Source organism: Diplotaxodon limnothrissa, linkage group LG4 (assembly GCF_057381915.1).
Source record: "Diplotaxodon limnothrissa isolate DT_005_m linkage group LG4, D_limnothrissa_male_GT1.1, whole genome shotgun sequence".
Classification (NCBI taxonomy): domain Eukaryota; kingdom Metazoa; phylum Chordata; class Actinopteri; order Cichliformes; family Cichlidae; genus Diplotaxodon; species Diplotaxodon limnothrissa.
In genome coordinates, this window is record NC_140599.1 from 13,911,770 (window position 1) to 13,930,028 (window position 18,259).

The 18,259-nt window shown below is 39.9% G+C and overlaps 1 protein-coding gene across 1 annotated transcript in view; it reads right to left on the minus strand.

Moving 5' to 3' along the window:
- Positions 1 to 18,259, minus strand: part of cacna1ha (calcium channel, voltage-dependent, T type, alpha 1H subunit a) — a 140,285-nt gene that overhangs the window by 1,473 nt on the left and 120,553 nt on the right. The window contains exons 23-36 of the mRNA XM_085351499.1: positions 16,915 to 17,041; positions 16,473 to 16,598; positions 15,668 to 15,757; positions 14,899 to 15,112; positions 10,853 to 11,004; positions 10,643 to 10,752; positions 10,221 to 10,354; positions 9,957 to 10,027; positions 8,279 to 8,357; positions 5,141 to 5,262; positions 4,037 to 4,195; positions 3,819 to 3,959; positions 2,435 to 2,600; positions 4 to 161 (exon numbers count right to left, since the gene is read on the minus strand). Coding sequence (XP_085207625.1) covers positions 4 to 161; positions 2,435 to 2,600; positions 3,819 to 3,959; positions 4,037 to 4,195; positions 5,141 to 5,262; positions 8,279 to 8,357; positions 9,957 to 10,027; positions 10,221 to 10,354; positions 10,643 to 10,752; positions 10,853 to 11,004; positions 14,899 to 15,112; positions 15,668 to 15,757; positions 16,473 to 16,598; positions 16,915 to 17,041 — 1,849 coding nt within the window. The remainder of the gene's footprint in view (positions 1 to 3; positions 162 to 2,434; positions 2,601 to 3,818; positions 3,960 to 4,036; positions 4,196 to 5,140; positions 5,263 to 8,278; positions 8,358 to 9,956; positions 10,028 to 10,220; positions 10,355 to 10,642; positions 10,753 to 10,852; positions 11,005 to 14,898; positions 15,113 to 15,667; positions 15,758 to 16,472; positions 16,599 to 16,914; positions 17,042 to 18,259) is intronic.

An 18,259-nucleotide genomic window follows, 5' to 3' on the forward strand; every position in this document is an offset into this window, starting at 1 on the left:
CACCTGCCTATGCAGGGCCCGTGGTGAGGGGCTGGGTGTTGGCGGGGCGATGCGAGGAAGAGACAGGGATGGAGGTGACCGAGGGTGAACGGGGGAAATGTCCGGAACCTGGAGCAGAGAGTGGCTCTCACAGGGCTGGGAGTGGACCGACATCACTGAGACTGCAGGGAGACATGTGCAAAGCATATATGTCATCAAGTCAAACGTGATAGAACACGGCAGACACACAAAAATGACAGAAACACATGCACTTCTGGAGAAAACACGTGCACAGCTGGGCATAAAGAAACACATGTTATTTTCTGTTCTTTTTAAAGCATTATATTTCAAGAGTCATGGCCAAAGTATGACATCGCTAACACTTTATTATGATAGAACATTTGGATCTTACAAACAGCCATTCAAATAAAAGTTTAAGTGGAAGATGTGGTCATAAATAACAGCTTCAGATATGAAGCCTGGAGAAGTTTTCTGGGCTGAAAATTTGCTTTTTAAAATGTGCTATCAAAATAAAGTGTTTCCTGGATGAAGAAAAAAATCATTAGCGCATACAGTAGGTTGTTACACTGTATGCTGAGCAGCAGCACCGAGCTGACTTTTCAGGGAAACAGTCGCAGAAGGCCAGCTTGCTGCATGTAAAATTCCACATTAGATCCTGGTTACAGTAACAGTTTCACTTGTCTCTACTGCGCCATGCCAAGGGAAATTAGGGTCCTGACAGAATATAGCGCTCTAATGTGTCAGGTGTCAAGTGCACAAGAGAGCACATCCATCAGATGTTCAATCTGTGTGGTGAAACTGTGTAGCCAGGCTCTCAGGTGATCTGCACACACAGGTTCAGTGGGGTGTGCAGATATAATAGAAATAAAACAATAAAATGTTAGTCAGAGCGTAAACGAGTTCATTTCAAGTAGATATTTTCAGTTCAAGCTGTAAAGTCACAAAATATTATTCTTAAAACACCACATCTTTGACAAAAGCTGGGATGCTGTGCAAAAGGTGAATAAGTACTTACTCCATTCTTGACTTCTTGCATATTTGTAACACTTATTAGATCAAACAGATTTTCATATTACACAAAGATAACTAGAGTAATAACAAAAGGCAGTTTTTAAATGATTTATTTTTTATTTATTAAGGGATCGATTTGGCTCTGTGTGAAAAAGTAATTACACCTGAAACTTAATAACTGGTTTTGCCACCCTTGGAAGTGACAGTTCTTCCAAGTTTCCACCATTTGTGGATTATGGATCTAAGCTAGCCTTAGAAATGTCTTTGTAGCTCTTTCCAGACTGACAGATGCCAATGACTGTTTCTCAGCTGGTTCTTTAGATCTTGAAATGATGTGTTGCTTTTTGAGATATTTTCACCTCCTTGAGTTTGTCCAACAGGATCTATTCAAGTGATTTTTTGGTTCAGCAGGTCTGACAGTATTCGGGCCTAAGTGTGGCTACTAAAATTGAATCCAGCTTTCCAAAAAAAATGCAGTTAATCTGTCAATTCATGATTTAACAGAGGGGCAGTTACTTTGGCTCACAGGGCCGGGTAGGTTTAGATAGAGTTCTTTCATTTAATACACAAAATATTCATTTAAAAACGGCATTTTGTTTTCCTCAGGTTATCTTTGTCTATCTCTGTCTGTCTGAAACATTTAAGTGTGAAAATATGCAACAACAAAAAAACAGAAGAAGACGAAATCAGGAAGCCGGAGTACACAGAGAGAACCCAAAAAGACAACTAAATGTCTCTGTTTTCATCATCTGTGTGCTTTTGATTGCATATGAGGTTTATGAAAATCAAATCAAATCACTGACACAGCATCCCAGCATTTTTTTGTTTTTAACTAGACAATAACCAAAAGACAAAAGAGAAGTGATGACTGCACATTTTTAAACATATGCACTTTTCTGACTTTGCAACTTGACTGTGAAGACAACGACCACTATAGTTTAGTATTCGGCCATTTCACAGCTGAGCAGATGAGCCTGTGTGAAAGTTGCAGGTATTCACGTGTATCGACTCATCCACTACAGTAAGTACCTTAGGACAGAGCTGGGCCTGTCCACAGCCTGGACACAACATGCCATTAGATTCTGACTGCAAATGAAACAGTTCTTGTTAGTGCTTAGAGATGTGTTCTGAGCATTGTTTCTTTATGTTCTGACTTCTTTTTTAAACACACAGAAGGTGAAACTACAGGAAAAAAAGATAACATTATGTAGGATAGGTATAAGGTTGACTCTATGTGAGATAAACATTACTCAGTCTTTTATTTTAACTAGTTTGAATTGGACCTTGTGAAGTTTAGTTAACAAATTTAGTAACTGTGTCTCTGTCTGTTTACCACACAGATGAAATAAAATGCCAAAACTTCACAATAATAAAGCGATGCTACTCTCACAATCAATATTTTAGTATTTAACATCTAGTTTACCTGAATGCTGGTGTTGGGGACTCAGGTCTACCTCGTCTAAAGGGTAGGGGGCGCTGGCGGGTCGCACCGGTCTAAACATATAACTGTCATTTGGCAGAGAATGCATCCTGGATACAGAGATCTTGGATGACAGCAGGTTCTGGTTGTTGTACTGCACCTCTTCCTCCTGCAGGGGGAGACAGAGACCACTCAGTGCTAAAACCAACAGCTGCAGTTTTTACAAAGAAAGAATAGAGCGCTGCGTGATTCTGATGACTGACGTCTGTGTTGCAGGTTGAGACAGGTAAAAATATGAATGCCATGTCTGTGGCATCTTTCTGGTGCAAGATAGTGTACGGACAACCACTGAAAATAACACACACACACGCACAAATTCAAAGAACTGTCTCTTAAAGTTATCTTAAAGGTAAAGGTTAAAGGAGAGCATCGTTTGTCATCTTTTCATCAGGCTCTGAGAAACATGGGCTGAATTACATGCCAGCTCTATGCACAACCCAAAACATGTATTTAAATGTTTCCGTATTTGTTAAAAGACTGTAACCCAGCAGTAAGATGTAATAACAAAGTATATGTTTATACCTTGTTTTATTCGTAATATTGCATTTCCACCGATCAGGCATAACATTAGTACCACCTCTCTATTATTGTGTAGTTTCCCCTGTTGCTGCCAAAACAGCCCTGACCCATCGAGGCATAGACTCCACTAGACTCCTGAAAGTGTGCTGAGGTGTTTGTAATCAAGATGTTAGCAGCAGATCATTGAAGTCCTCTAAGTTGTGAGGTGGGGCCTCCAGCAATCAGACTTGTTTGTCCATCGCATTCCACAGATGCTTGATTGGAGTGGGATCTGGGGAATTTGAAAGCCAAGTCCACACCTCAAACTTATTTTTGTGCACTTCAAACCATTCCTGAACCATTGTTGCTTTTTGACAGGCCCAATTATCCTGCCAAAAGAGGCCACAGCCATCAGGAAGTACTGTTTCTGTGAAACGCTGTAAATGGTCTGCAATAGTGCAAAGTAACACCCACATGAATGGAAGGACCCGAGGTTTCCCAAAACATCACACTGCCTCCGCTAGTTTGCCTTCTTCCCATAGTACATCTGGTGCCAGGTGTTCCCCAGGTAAGTGACACACCTTGGGAGGCGGCAGAAAGGTCAGCAGTAGTTTTATTTGATGCAACAGTAGCTCGTCTGTTGGATCAGATTGCACGTGGGGAGTGAAGGCCTACCCGTGTGATCTGTTCACTGTTCCTTCCTTGGACCACTTTTGAGAACACCCCACAAGAGCTGCAACTTTGGAGACCCAGTTGTCTACACATCATAGCTTGGGCTTTCTTAAATTCACTGCTGCAATTGCTAATAAGCACAGTTTTGTCTTCCTACCTCTTCAGGTGAATTTGAGCATGGCCCCACATAGGTCCCTCCGACTGAGCTGTTGTTGGAATTTGTGCTTAGTCTGCGATCCCTCTCCCTATCCATTTCCAAGGCGATCTCTGCATCAATCTCCGCATCCTCTTTAGCATCCTGCAAATATATATCTACTTAATATCTGTGCATTTAAAAAGCCAAAAACCAAAGAGATAGTACTCAAGTTACTGCACCTTGTTGCTTTCCTCTAGATGTTTCATCAGAACAGCCACCACCACATTGACCAGAACAAACTGGGCCATGAGCACAAAGGTGACAAAGTAAATTGGAGAAACCCAGGGCAGATATGGTAAACAGTGTTCGTCAGACCGGCGACACTCTCTCAATGTGTCCTGAAAAGAAAAAGAAGAGAAAATGAAGAAGCAGAGAGTTTTACCTCGACACCGAATCACAGTCACCACTTGAAAAAGCTGGGCATCCACAGCTGCAAAGACTTTTGTAAGCATCACAGTTTTACACATTTACTCATTTGTAACTTCAGGAAACAAAGAAACACAAATTTAAGCACACACATAGACATGATGTAAGTAGTTCATAATCAGTAAAAAAAGAAATAAAAACATTGCACATTGTTAAACAACCCCCACTCTCCATCACTCCTAAAAGGTATATGCATGAAATCACGTCCTGTTTTTATATTGAATTAGCTCAAAAAAAAATCGCCAAACTGACAGACGCGTACATTTCTTACACACAACATAAAACAGACTGTCTGTACAAAGACAGAAATCTACTTTAAAGTGCCTTTTTTAAAGCAGTGGTTAAAAAGAGAAACTGTGTGGCATCGCCCTCTGCTGGAATTCAAGAGGCATTGCTTATGTTGTGGGCCACTTACGAGCCTGAGTGGAGAAGTTTACTTACACATTTAATCCTTCACATAATATCTTAATATTAGAAAAAAGGTGTGTGACTTCAACAAACATGTCATTTTTTTAAGCATCAGGCCTTGTGTTTGACACCTTTTCCCTAACATGATCTTGTTAAAGAGATTCTACACTATACCTAAAAATTATAATTCATTTAAAAAAAAGAAAAACACATGACATTGTCACATCATTTGTAAACGATCACATTTTTGTGTCGTTCAGAATTTCATTTTTTAATAAAGTAAAACTCAAAATGTGAAAGTTTTGACATTGGTCTCCTCTAAGCTACTTTATCATTTCATAATTGCTTTTCGAGGTCGTCGCTCTCTGCGGTTATGAGATAATCTAGTCATCATTTATTAGAGCTCATGTTGTGCATACAAGTGCGTTTGTGTGTGTGTCTGTTCATACTTTCATAATCCCATTCCAGTTGTCTCCAGTGGACACTCGAAACAGTGTGAGGAAGGCCATCCCAAAATTTCTAAAGGTTGCGTGACGACCCAGACCTTCACATGGGTTGTCGTCGCTGCACTCTAATCAAAGCAAACAGAAGACGTTAATTAAGCTGCGCTATAAACATGGTGATGAAAAGAAGACGAGAAATACAACGTGCCGCACTTCCATACAAAATACAACTTCTTCAATCATATAAATGCAGAGTAAACTAGTTCCAAGTGGCGTCTCCCTATGGACGTGGCACAGGACAGCGAATGAGAAAAGTCTTCCAGGGGACAGTCTTTGGGTCAATTTAACAGAAAGCTCTCGAGGCCCTGTTTACAGAAAGAGAATAGCCACCAGAAGATATCCTCCCTTGCCTCAAACCTGAGGTCACATTAACAGCATGCTTGAGAAGAATAACACATCCCTTGGAGTATTATGTACCATGTTTATTATTCTAAGCATCAGTCACCAGGAGACAAATAAGAGGATTAAACAATGTGAGAGTGTAGCACAGAGGAAATGGATAGGGAAGGTTTGCGTAACTTGTAATGAAATCAAGCTATACTGATGCAAGACTGAAACGCTCGCTGTGGCTCTAACAAATGGGAGACGACTGAGTCAGAGGCTGCTGAGAATTCAGAAAAAGCAGCTTCAGTTCAAATATATTCAGTCAAACGTTAAACATCTGACTTTTTCATTTTTTTGGACTGCAGGTATTTCACGTGTACGCCTTTAATATGTCTACATCATTAGCAAAAACATATTTTTAGACGTAAAAAAACTTATTTCACAAGATCAGATTGTAAGAAAACTCATTTAAAAGATATATATATATATGTAGAGAGAGAGTTTCATCTAACAGTGGTGACTTAGACCTAATTAGACCTAATGAGGAAAACTAATGAGATCTACTAAGTCACTCAAGTCAATGTTTCCTTGCTTTCACACCTTACTAAATATTCTTTCCTCCCAGTCGGAGCTCGCTCCTGTATAGACCATTTACTGTTCTACCCCCTTTGTTTTACCTTTCTCAGGTAATCTTCCTTTAACTCCTGCCCACTGGAAATCGGGATTCATCTGGGTGTAGACTACCAGATAAATGATTAAATCTAGATTCAGATCCACACTGGAATATGTTAATTACAAGCTATGCTGAAAACACCTGACCCTGAAATGACATGAAGCCAGAACTGTATTAACATTTAAACACTCATTCAGCCCCCTGTGCCCTCATCCTATCTACACAGCCTTGGGCAGATACCTTGGACAGAGTCTGCCAACGTACGCTTATCTAAGATCTGTCAGTTAGTCGCATAATTGTTGGTCAGTTTAAATTCCTCTTCCATGGTGAAAATGTATAAAACACCATGTTATAATAAAACTAAAGACTTGTCGACGGCCTATGTAACAAGGGTTGTGTGAGACGCAAGTAAGTTCGAAGATGAGGTTTAGCTTTTTCTTACTGGCGTGAATGCAGGGAACGTTCCTGTTCTCCACCGCTCTGTGCCACGATGTTTCCTTCAAAACTTCCAAAGTTAAAACATATTTCACCCTTACAGGTAGGGCTGGGCGATATGACCCAAAATTCATATCTCGATATTTTTTAGCTGGATGGCGATATAAGATATATCTCGATATATTTTTTTAAAGCCATAAAGTAAGAACAAAAAGAGAGTTCTTAGTCAAAGCTGTGTCCCAGATGTCACACAGGCACTTTTATTAACATAGAGCAGATGTACATAAAATTTACTCAAAAATAAATTATGAGCATTTATTAAATAATAATGCTCCATAAATAAAAGAAAACAATGTTGTTTTTGTGCATAACAAAAAGCTCACAATTGTGCAGTCAAAATGTAAACTAAAAGACGCTGAGCACAATAACAAAGACAGATTTCACAGCTGCTCTGTTCCCAACTTCTACTGTGTGACTGACAGCCTGGAGTTTGAAATCCGCTTCGCAACCACGTCTCATAACAGGTGCCATTTATGGTCCTTATACATAGTAGGGTAATATTACGTTGAAGCACAGTACGTATCACTCCGCGAGGCTCAGCCGTAATGCTCCGACAATCCATCAAGCGGTGCAGCTCCGTAGCTTACCAAAGTCGTACTAAAACATTTTTTGACAGATTGCTGAGCGCCGTGTTCCACATAAAATCGGTTCGCGGCCATCAAGCACAACCAGAATTCATACATAAGGCGCGCTGTCAACTTTTGAGAAAATGAAAGGATTTTAGTCCGTGCAGCACCTCTGGGCTGCATGGCGTTAGCGTGGTTAGCTCGTTAGCGTGGTTAGCTAGCTAACACGTTGACGCCGTCCAGCCCCACGCACGGGGCGATGCGCAGTAACTCGTTAACGGAGATTTGCCGTGTCCATCTTGTCGCTTCCTGCAGGTGAAGCGATGGGGGAGGAGGGGGAGTTGTGTTCAGTGAAGGAGAGGCGAGGCAGAGTAACGTTGCGTAAAGACGAAAGTGGACGAAAGAGAGGCAAACTTGCGGCTCCACAAGTATAATTATAACGTAACATAGACTATATCGATATAAACGATATTGTCACATCTTATATCTCGTATAAAAATATATCGATATGTTTTAAAAACTCGATATATCGCCCAGCTCTACTTACAGGCATGGATCAGCATTTAGCTTGGCACTTCCAAACATTCATAAAAATCTCTGCAAAAGCTGAAGATGGGTCATGTTGCATAAATAGGCAAAACAGACATCATCTTCTATTCCCAGCGTGTAGCAGAGGATCATAACATTTCACCGAAAGCAACCTCTTTATCAGAAAGTTGTTTTTCATTTCATCTTCCCAGAAGTCCTTTTTTTCTTTTTTCTAACACTTTTCCCACACAAACTCAGGCAAAATGAGTTGGACAGAGTGAATCCATTGAAGAAGCAATAATGTAAATAAATGGGATCATGCAAATGTGATCTTTCCTTGGTCAAAACAGGAAGGGAGGATACAAAAAAAGGGGGGGAAATTTGCCGCAAATCGTGACTGTAATAGTGATGCTTGGATTCAAAAACCTTTTCTGGCAAAGTGTGTGGAGCAGTGTGTGTGTGTGTCTTTGTTTTGTTTTTTTCTTGCTGGTGACTGACCCAGTTTGCCAAAGAGCTCCACTCCCAGAGCAGCATAGATGAAGAAGAGCAGCATGAAGAGAAGACCAAGATTTCCCACCTGGAAGGAAAAAGAAAAAAACAAACCCCAAAATATGTTAGATATCTTCTGCAAAAAAACAACAGTACCATTTAAAACATTAAAGATCCAGGGACAAGAAGGCACTGTCTCCGGAGTATATAATCGAGAGGGAGTATATAACTGACTCCATTTGTTTGTCTGTCTGTTTGTTAGCAGTGTAGCATCCACAGTTTCCAAGATCTCATTTTCATATTTTGTGTGATGGTACAAGTTGGTTTCATTTAGGTGAAAATCACATCAAGATCACATCAAATGGGTAAAACAATAAAAACAAGCCTTGCTTGGCACGAGCACCTCAGTTTTCCAGGGATCTGACCTTGACCTTTATTGTTTGTGCCAAAGGTAAAAGTTGACCTTGAAAAAACATTTAAAGAAACCATATCAAGTAATATATCATGTGAATGGGCATGGGGAGAGCTGTACATTAACACAATGCCCATGACATCACAATGACACCAGAAAGTTTCCCAAAATTACACAGTGCATGAAAATATCTTAAAGTCACAACTTCTTTCAGCTTATAGAAGCCAAATCAGCCAGCTCTGTCCCAGTTATATTGGTAAAGACAATAAAAAACACTATAAATGTGTTAAAGGTCAGACATCAGCATATTGTTATAAAAACATCCTGATGTCAGCATGTTGTAATAAAAAGAATTCATAAAACATCACCGTTTTAGTACAGCCCTTTCTTTTTGAGAGGAGATGTGCTCTCTGAGTGCTCTTGTCTTATTGCATATATTTGATACCACATATGCTTATTTATGCATTAGCATAAAATACTTCTTTTTCCCTTTTCTACCCATTGCATGGAGAAATCCCTTGCGCGCTTAAAAATCAAAAAATTCAAAAATAACTTGGACAGTGTGCACCTCCTATGACTACATGTGCATCGTGCCATCATTTACCAGCATGTCTCATCTCCTTTTCCATTTTCTAAAAATCTTTCCTCGTGCACTCTGTGCCTGGGATGGTTATATCCGAATACTTGACATTTAGAAAATAGCAGAACAACGTCTGTCACTGCACACACATCATAATCTTTGGCGCAGCTGCTCTTTGCCTCTAAGATTTGAGCCACGCAATAACAGAGAGATACATCCGCGACATCTGCTGACACGCCTAAAAAAAATGGTGGGTGCATTGACAAAATAGCAAAAGCACAAAAAGGAGCACAAGGGAGGAACAGTCTGACTCAAAAAAAAAAAAGAAATCACAAGATCGGTGGCAAAAATGTGCACGGGTATCCATTTGACTAATGAACTCACTGACTCTGTGATAAAATTCCTCTTGTGTGCAGTGTGCGTGCCATTTATTATAAGGCACATTTACTAAGAAAACCAAATGTGATGTGCAATAAGCCGGCGAAAATCTGAAGAAACAAACACACTTGAGGGTTAGGATATGAATTTTGTAATGTGGAAGGATACGCCTGGAATTAAATATTTATTAAAAAGCATAAATCTTTCAGGGCTGTCTATTCTGAACAAAATTCATATCCTGACCCTGTTTTCATAAATAAGAAAAAAAAAGCAAAACCACTCTTTTGTGGTTGAGACATTACAGAGTCCATGTTTACCTGCGGCAGTGCTTGCATGACAGTATCCAACAGAGCTCTCATCCCTGTGGCCATCTTTAGAAGCTTCAGCACTGCAGAGAGACATTGAAACAGCCGTTTTACTGTGATAATTGTGAAAAAGGGTTAGTAGGAAACTGTTTTATCTACATCTGAGATCCTCTTTTTGATGCCAGATCTATTAGAATATTTAGGATAACTTAACAGAGTGAAATGATGTAAGTGTGTACAACATAAGCAAGGATAGATTGGTAAGCGTATGTGTACCTCGTGCTATCCTGAGCACTCTCATGATCCTGATGATGGTTGGATTTATTGGTAATGTGCCTTTCATTTTCAGCTCCTCCAGGACGATGCCCATGATGGACAATGCCACTATAGCTAAATCCAGCTGATTCCACCTGAGAATATTTTTTAGTCGGGTAGAAAAGAAAAGGGCAAAAAAATTAATCAATAAAAAATAAGACACAAGATACAGTGCTTCTCTTTCATCGCTCATGCAGCATATTCAACTAGTACCAGCGGGTGATTGTACCCTGACCACCCAGTGCTCTCAATACAATTGTGGGAAAATAAGGAAGGCAGGAATTCACACATTAAGTAGGGAATAATTTTTGTAACCATTTTATGCGAGATAGTTACATTGACTTTAGTGGGAAACAATGCTATAGAGATTCTCATTGCTTTACCTGTCTCTGATGAACCTGTGTATGCCAAATGCCACAAGTTTGAGGAGGGCCTCAACGACGAAGATGCAGGTAAACACGTAGTTACAGTACTTCAGAACCTCTCCTAAATACTGAGTGCACAGATTGAATGTAAGGAGAAGCGTACAGATTAATTTGAGACATCTTTCACAACATTTTCCATTTGAGCAGGTTTGTAAGGGCACGCATTACCACTGGTTGTTTATAGTGCTCTATGCTCATGGTGAAGACATTGACGCAGATGATAAAAGTGATGAAGAGGTCCAGGTGGTGGCTGGTACACAGCGAGTGGATGGACAGACGCAGGGGAGAGTAGTCGTCATAGTAGCGCCCGAGCTTGGCCTCTGGATCACAAAAATTCAGGAACAAACAAATATATGAAAGACAGAGTAAGAAACACGCAGAGAGACTCACTTTGGTGAGTAACTGTTGTCTGAATATAAAGTGTTGTATGTGTAGCAGTGTGCACCGGAAGGCAAAGGGGCAAAGAGAAGGCAACCACCACTGCTGTTCCATTTCATACTTTATTCACCAAAATATGCTTGTGCCTTAATAAGATTCTGCTATTTTGGTATGCATGTCACACCAGAGAGGCCCTTGAGCAGACCAGGCGACCCACTGATCCTCTAATTGTAAACTTACTCACAGCGGTGGTGCTCCCCTTGTCCCTGTTCCTTAAACAGCATGTGCATGCTACTGCTTGTGTGGCTTGTTTAAATAAGTGAGGACATGAGAGTAACACGAAGTCTAAGATATTTATGGCATGTATTCATTTTTTAAAGGGATCACATATTTAGTATTATTACTCAAAATACTTTTGTACGTAAATTTGCACACGTACAGTTCTACTTAAAAATTTACATCCACACGAACATCATGGGGATTTATGGATTTTCGTGAAACCTGAACTGTCCTTTTCCAGGGTGGAATAACTGTACCGCATACATCTTTAAAAAAAAAACTAAAATTAGACACACATCACTGAATTTATTTTTGATTTTCTATAATCCACAAAAGTTTACATAAAAGCTCAAATATACACATTCACTCACTTAAATCTTTTAATAAAGGTGCTGAAGGCTCTACAAACACCAAGGCCTTTCAGCTTCTTGTTAGTGATCGTGATTGACTACAACTGTTAGTTCTCTTTGTTTGACAGAACTGATTGGATTGACCAATACTCGAAACAATTTGAAAGTCCACAGAACTCAGAGAAGATCTAAGAAATAGAATTCTAGATGTACACAAGTTGTGGCTTTCTTTTTCCTAAATAACCATAGATTTCTGCAGAGAACTATCCCTTTAAACAACTGCACTTAAGTACAAGTTACTTGAATATGTCACCAATTTGCCAAGATCCGGAAGAAGATCCAAATTCTGACCCTCAGATGAGAGGAAATCGGTTAAGATGTTGAGGAATAACCCAGGGAACCACTAAGACTGAAGCCTGCAGTGAACTGGAAACTGCTGGAACACCAGCATCAGTGTCCACAGTGAAATTCATTTTACATCACAATGGACTGACAGGGTTTAGACCAAGTGAAAAGTTTTATGGTCAGGAGACATAAATTGAGCTATTTGGCCAAAATGACAGGAAGTGTGTTAGGAGGAGTAAAGATGAGGCTTTCAAACCTAAGAACACTGTACCAGCTGTCAAGCATGGCGGAGGTATCATCATGCTTTGAAGATGGAAGAAATTACAGACTATCTCTAAATTCTTCAAATTCACCTCAAATCAACAGCTAGATTGTTGAAACTTGGATATAATTGGGTGTTCCAAAAGGACAATGATCTCAAACATCCATCAAAGCTAGTATTGAAATGGATAACACAAGCTAACATTAGGCTATTGGGATGGTTTTCCCAAAGCCCCGCCCTTAACCCTATTGTACATGTGTTAAAAGTTGAGTCCGCGCCATGACACCAATCAATAAAAATAAACTCTACCAACTCTGCCAAGACAAGTTGTTAAATATCCTGCCAGCATTATGCCAGAAGGTTGTTGACGGTGACCAAAAGCATCTGGTCGAAGCACAAATTGCTTAGAGACACCAAATATTAGTGGGGATGTATGAATATATTTGTGCACCTAATTCTTGTTTGTTTAAGTGGTCAAAGATGTGTGCTGTACAATGATTCGACCCTGGAAAAAGAACAGTTCAAAGAAATCATTGAAAGCCCAAAATTACCATGAAATTCATGCCTACGATAAGTGGATGTAAACCTCTGACCTCAATTGTGCATACGTAATGATAAGCAAGTGCCGTGCATGTTGCACTCTTAAGAATCAAAAGTTAGAGTGACATTAGAGGAGGAGGAAACATAAGCCAATTTTTAGCCAGATTAAGGAAGTCCAGTGGCACTGAAAATACCATTACCAATGCTAACTAGCTGTTTCAAATGTTTTATGGTTATGCATGTTAATGCCATGTTTACATATTTAATATTAGGTTAATAGTCAGAATGTTGACGCTAATTAAACTTTCTCATTTCTGTAAGTGTGAAACTTGCTGCTGTTTGAGATAGCACTACCCAGTCAAGGATCACAGATGCTTACATAGGTTAGGACTACATTGTGTATGAACAGAAGAAGCCAGTCCAAATTGATATCTTGGTGGATGGCATTTTTTGCTTTTGTGTGCATTTATACATTTTTGTTACGGTGCCAACATACAACAAGTGTTTTACAAATGAGACCCTGGCTATTTATATGTGCTTGTTATCAAACTAGACTGCATACTCACATGTCCACTGTAATTATCGAACGTGTATGTGAATGTCTTTGACATACTCTCACGTATACCATGCCCTGCCCTATGCATCGACTGCATGCTTTCATGCCATTCTTTTTAAAACTAGGATTTAGAGGGGCTGTGCAGGGTATGTTCAACAACACCATCCTTTAACAAATGAGATCGTTCAGCTTGTACTGCTTTAGCGATAATCTAAACGCTTTAAATTGAGCTCAATAATTTCAAATTAATCAGTTAATATTGCTGTCAAATTCCTTAAGATTTTAGTTTGAGAATTAGGGGGTGCTGTTGAACAAACACTGGAGCCACTTTTCTCTAAAATACTTGCAGGAAAAAAAATCTCAGTAGTCTAAAACTACATTCGTTTTTTGATTGATCAGTGAGTTTTGATTGATCATATGCCCAAATCCCTATGAACAGGCTCATTCCTCTGAGACATTCAAGTAGCTTATATTACATTTATCAAGAGCAGTTTTAGACCAGTGAGACATGGTGCCATTAGAACATGAAATAGCTGTGTTCTGCTCACACCATATACTGCCTTAAAATGTAACTCTGCGATTACGTAAATGAATATAAGACAAAATACTTCTACAAATTTCTCTCATTCACAATCAAGTCCCTAAATGAAATACTCTTCTGTATTGTGACTGTACAGTACTTTGAATCATGATTGCAGTGGGTGGTGTGTTTCTGATGTTTCTACCAGCATGTCCTTGCATTAGCTATAAGGTGCAACAAACAACTTTTATCTACGTAACTTAACATATGCTAACAGCGCAGCTACCCAAGGTGTTTACAGGTATAGCAGCCAAAGTGTCTGCTATGTTTCTGAGTCTGCCAGTCAAAGCGTGTTTACAGGAAATATCCTTCTTCTTCTATCCATGACAAGAACCATTTCATGGTCAGTGTTGCACATGCATTCGCAAGGAGGGAGGGGTTTACTGGCATTTCACCAATTCAAATTTTGCTAGCAAAATTTCGAAAGACATCTGGAGAAATGCAGCCGTTAATTACTTTCACATGCAGCAAGTAAAGGTGCTTTTTAAAAGTAATGAAACCAAAAACAAAAGTTAGCTTATTACAGGTTTTGTTGTATTTAAATTTGGTATCTGAGACGTATTTAAAATAGATTAAGTACTGTTAATACTTTTACACTAAACTGGTGGCAGTTCCATTAATTAAAGGGTGAGCATACAAAGTTTTAGGTTAAAACAACTGCTCAAGTTTTTCATGCAGTGTTAGAAAAAGGGTAAGAGTAGGGCTGCAGTCATGCATTTGCATGCATCAGACTGATGTAGTCCACGCCCCCTGTCAGTGATCGATCACTGTTTGCGTGAGCTAGCCAGTCTTTTAAATTCTCCCTCTTTTAATGTTTCAGTCTGTCATATATACATGTATCCCTGTTTGTTTCTTTTTCTCATTCCCGTTCTCTTTTTTTCAGGCTCTGAAAGCAGGCAGTGCTCAGAAAAATAGACTACCGACCAGCCCCTTCATTCTCCTTACTCCTGCGCTTTTTCTCTTTCATTTTGAGCCTCTTCTCTTCCCGTAAGCGCGCCTCCTCCTCTTCCTGGTCCTGTCGGCACTTGTGGAAATTCTCCACCACAACCCCAACAAACATATTAAGGACGAAGAAGCTGACGATGAGCAGGAAGGAGATAAAGTAGAGGAGCATCCAAGGATTGTTGTTCCTTTTAGGCTGAGGAAAGCAGAAGACAGCAGAGAATATTTGCTTTTTCAGTTTTTTATGCATATTTCTTACTGAAAACAAAAAAGAACAGGACTTTTAGCTCTTCTGATCATCTTGTGCAAGTAGAAGAGATACCAGCACCCCAACTGTCAGTATCTTATCACTTACAACATTCAGAAGCAGGTCAAATCCCTAGAAAATGTTCAGGGAAAGCTCCACCTTTTAAACTGTTTTCTCTTTGTCACTTAAAGCTGTGTGCACATTTGACGCGATATGCAGTGATGTCACAACCACAGACTAGAGAACGTGACATTTGGCAACATGAAGTGGTTGGGATCTCAGATAAACTTCTAAACTTCGAAGTGAGCAACTGAAGGGACTACCAATGAGGATTTCCTGGGCGAACTGGATCATGGAACGTCCGCCTACGACTTACTGTCACCTTCAAACGATCCACGAATAAGTAATCACTTCGAGGGTGGATGTAGATTAACACTACAAAGATATTTTTTGTGTACCTGACACAAGGCAATTTTACAGCTTAGCAATTTCTCACACCATTACCTGTTGGTCCACTCCTACTGCATCCAGCCCATCATACATGATGGTAACCCAGCCATCCTTACACGACAGCACAAACAAAGACATCAGAGCCTGGATATTAAACACAAACAATACAGGAAGTCATTACACATGTGATCAGTTTGTTATGCTGACTTGTAACTCTATTTCTCCATCATTACTAGAAGCTTAAAAGCCTTAGGTGATTTTGTGCTGTTCTGCATATAATAATAACATAATATATTAATACCATGAAATATGTCATAGAAGTTGGGACATTTTTAAGTAATTATTTGCTGAAGATGCAGCAAGGTAATGGCCTGTAAATGGCCTGTATTTATATAGCGCTTTACTAGTCCCTAAGGACCCCAAAGCGCTTTACATATCCAGTCATCCACCCATTCACGCACACATTCACACACTGGTGATGGCAAGCTACATTGTAGCCACAGCCACCCTGGGGCGCACTGACAGAGGCGCCCCAGGGGTGATTTATCAAAAACAATTAAAAAATTATGGAACAACTGGATACCAAAAATTAAAAGGATTGGACTGAAAATAAGGCAGTGTCCAAAGAAAAACTCTGAAAGCTCTGCAGAAAGCCTGGAGAACTGTTTCTCAAAACCTCATTAAAAACTCATCCTTGCTCCTTGGAAACAAAATATTAAAAAATGAGGGATAGCTCAAGACTTTTGTACAGTACTGTAAAGTTAGTTAAAACAGCTCACAGTGAGATTGTGCAGTGCTGATTCCACACTCATGCCCCATCTTTTTTGCCAAATCTCACCCTCAATCTATTGTTTGTTACCTGAATCAGGTTGTCAAAGTTGTACTTTTTTCGTATCCAGCGGTAGTTAGCCTGCAGACAGTCTGATTTGTTGGTGATGTTTCTTGTGTCCAGACCTTCACAGTGGTAGAACTTCCCTTTGAACAGCTAGAGTGAAACAGAAAAACATAGAGAGAGTTATCTGCGGGGCTATTTTGGTAGCCATTTACATGTTATGTACCAGAGTTTGTAGCTTATAAAGCCAGAAATAAAGAAATAAAGGGAAGTTTTGTAGAACATATTATTATCATACGTTTCCCTCAGTCCTTGGGTAATACCAGGTCATCTTGTTTCTTTTCACACTTCACCTAACTGTCATTCTTTCAAAAATGCTCAAACAAAAAGCTAATTGTTGATTGGATACTGAGTGACATTTAAGCAACAAAAGGTGTAAGGCATCTCTGTGTTGTGGAACAGTGATTACCTGGACCCCCAAGATTCCAAAGATAATGAAGAAGGCGCAGCATATCAAAACAATGTTCCCAATAGGTCTAAGAGAGGTGATGAGAGTCTCCACAACAAGCTTTAATCCTGGGGCTCGACTGATCACCCTGGAACACGCAAACCAAAACATGTTTAACACAAGTACCAATAAATGCAGCACATTAAAAAACTAGAACCCAAACAAGGTAGAGCAACAAAAAAGTATCCAGCACATGTGCATCAATATATAAAAGCTACTTTCAAATTTCCCCTTATTCCTAAGGGATCCCTTCCATCACCACACTGACAAAAGTATTCATTCACCCATCCAAATCATCGAATTCAGGTGTTTCAATCACTTCTATGGCCACAGGTGTATTTAATCAAGCACACAAGCACGCAGACTGCTTCTACAAACATTTGTTAAAGAATGGGTCGCTCTCAGGAGCTCAATGAGTCCCGGCGTGATACCGTGATAGGATGTCACCTCTGTGGAACAAATCCCGTCGCGAAATTTCCTCACTACGAAATATTCCACAGTCAGGTGTTAGTGGGATTTACAGGGAACGACATCAACTCAGCTGCAGAGCGGTAGTAGTAGGCTCACAGAGCAGGGTTAGCAAATACTGAGTCGCATCGTGCACTGAGATTCCCAACTTTCCCAACTTCATGTGGTTTCAGATTAGCTCAACAGTGTGAAGAGAGCTTTATCCATGGATTTCCATGGCGAGCAGCTGTAACCAAGCCATACATCACCGAGTGCAATGTAAAGCATCGGATGCAGTGTTTGTAAAGCATAGGACCATAGGACTCTAGAGCACTAGAGATGGGTTCTCTAGAGTGACGAATGTATGGGTTTGGCGTTTGCTCAGGGAACGGTACTTGTCTGACTGCACTGTGCCAAGTGTGCGGTTGTATTTCAGGAGTTTGACTCTGCCTCTTAGTTCCAGTGAAAGGAACTCTTAATGTTTCAGCTTACCAAGACATTTTGGCCAATTCCATGCTCCCAGCTTTGTGGGAACAATTTGGGATTGGCCCCTTCCTGTTCCAATATAACTGCAAACCAGTGCACAAAAATACACTTCTGTAAGAATGGTCAAAAATTCCCACAAACATTCCTAAACCCTGTGGAAAGTCTTCCCAGAACAAAGAGTGGGCTGACATCATATTAAAGCCTATGGATTAATAATATGATGTCAGTGAAGTGTATATGTGTGAAGGCAGACGAGCAAATACTTTTGACGATATAAAGTAGCACTGCAAATTTGCACATGATTCAGCAGATATTTACTCTAGATTCCTTGTGTGTCTTCCTGGGATCAACATATGGATCTTTTGTACTTTAG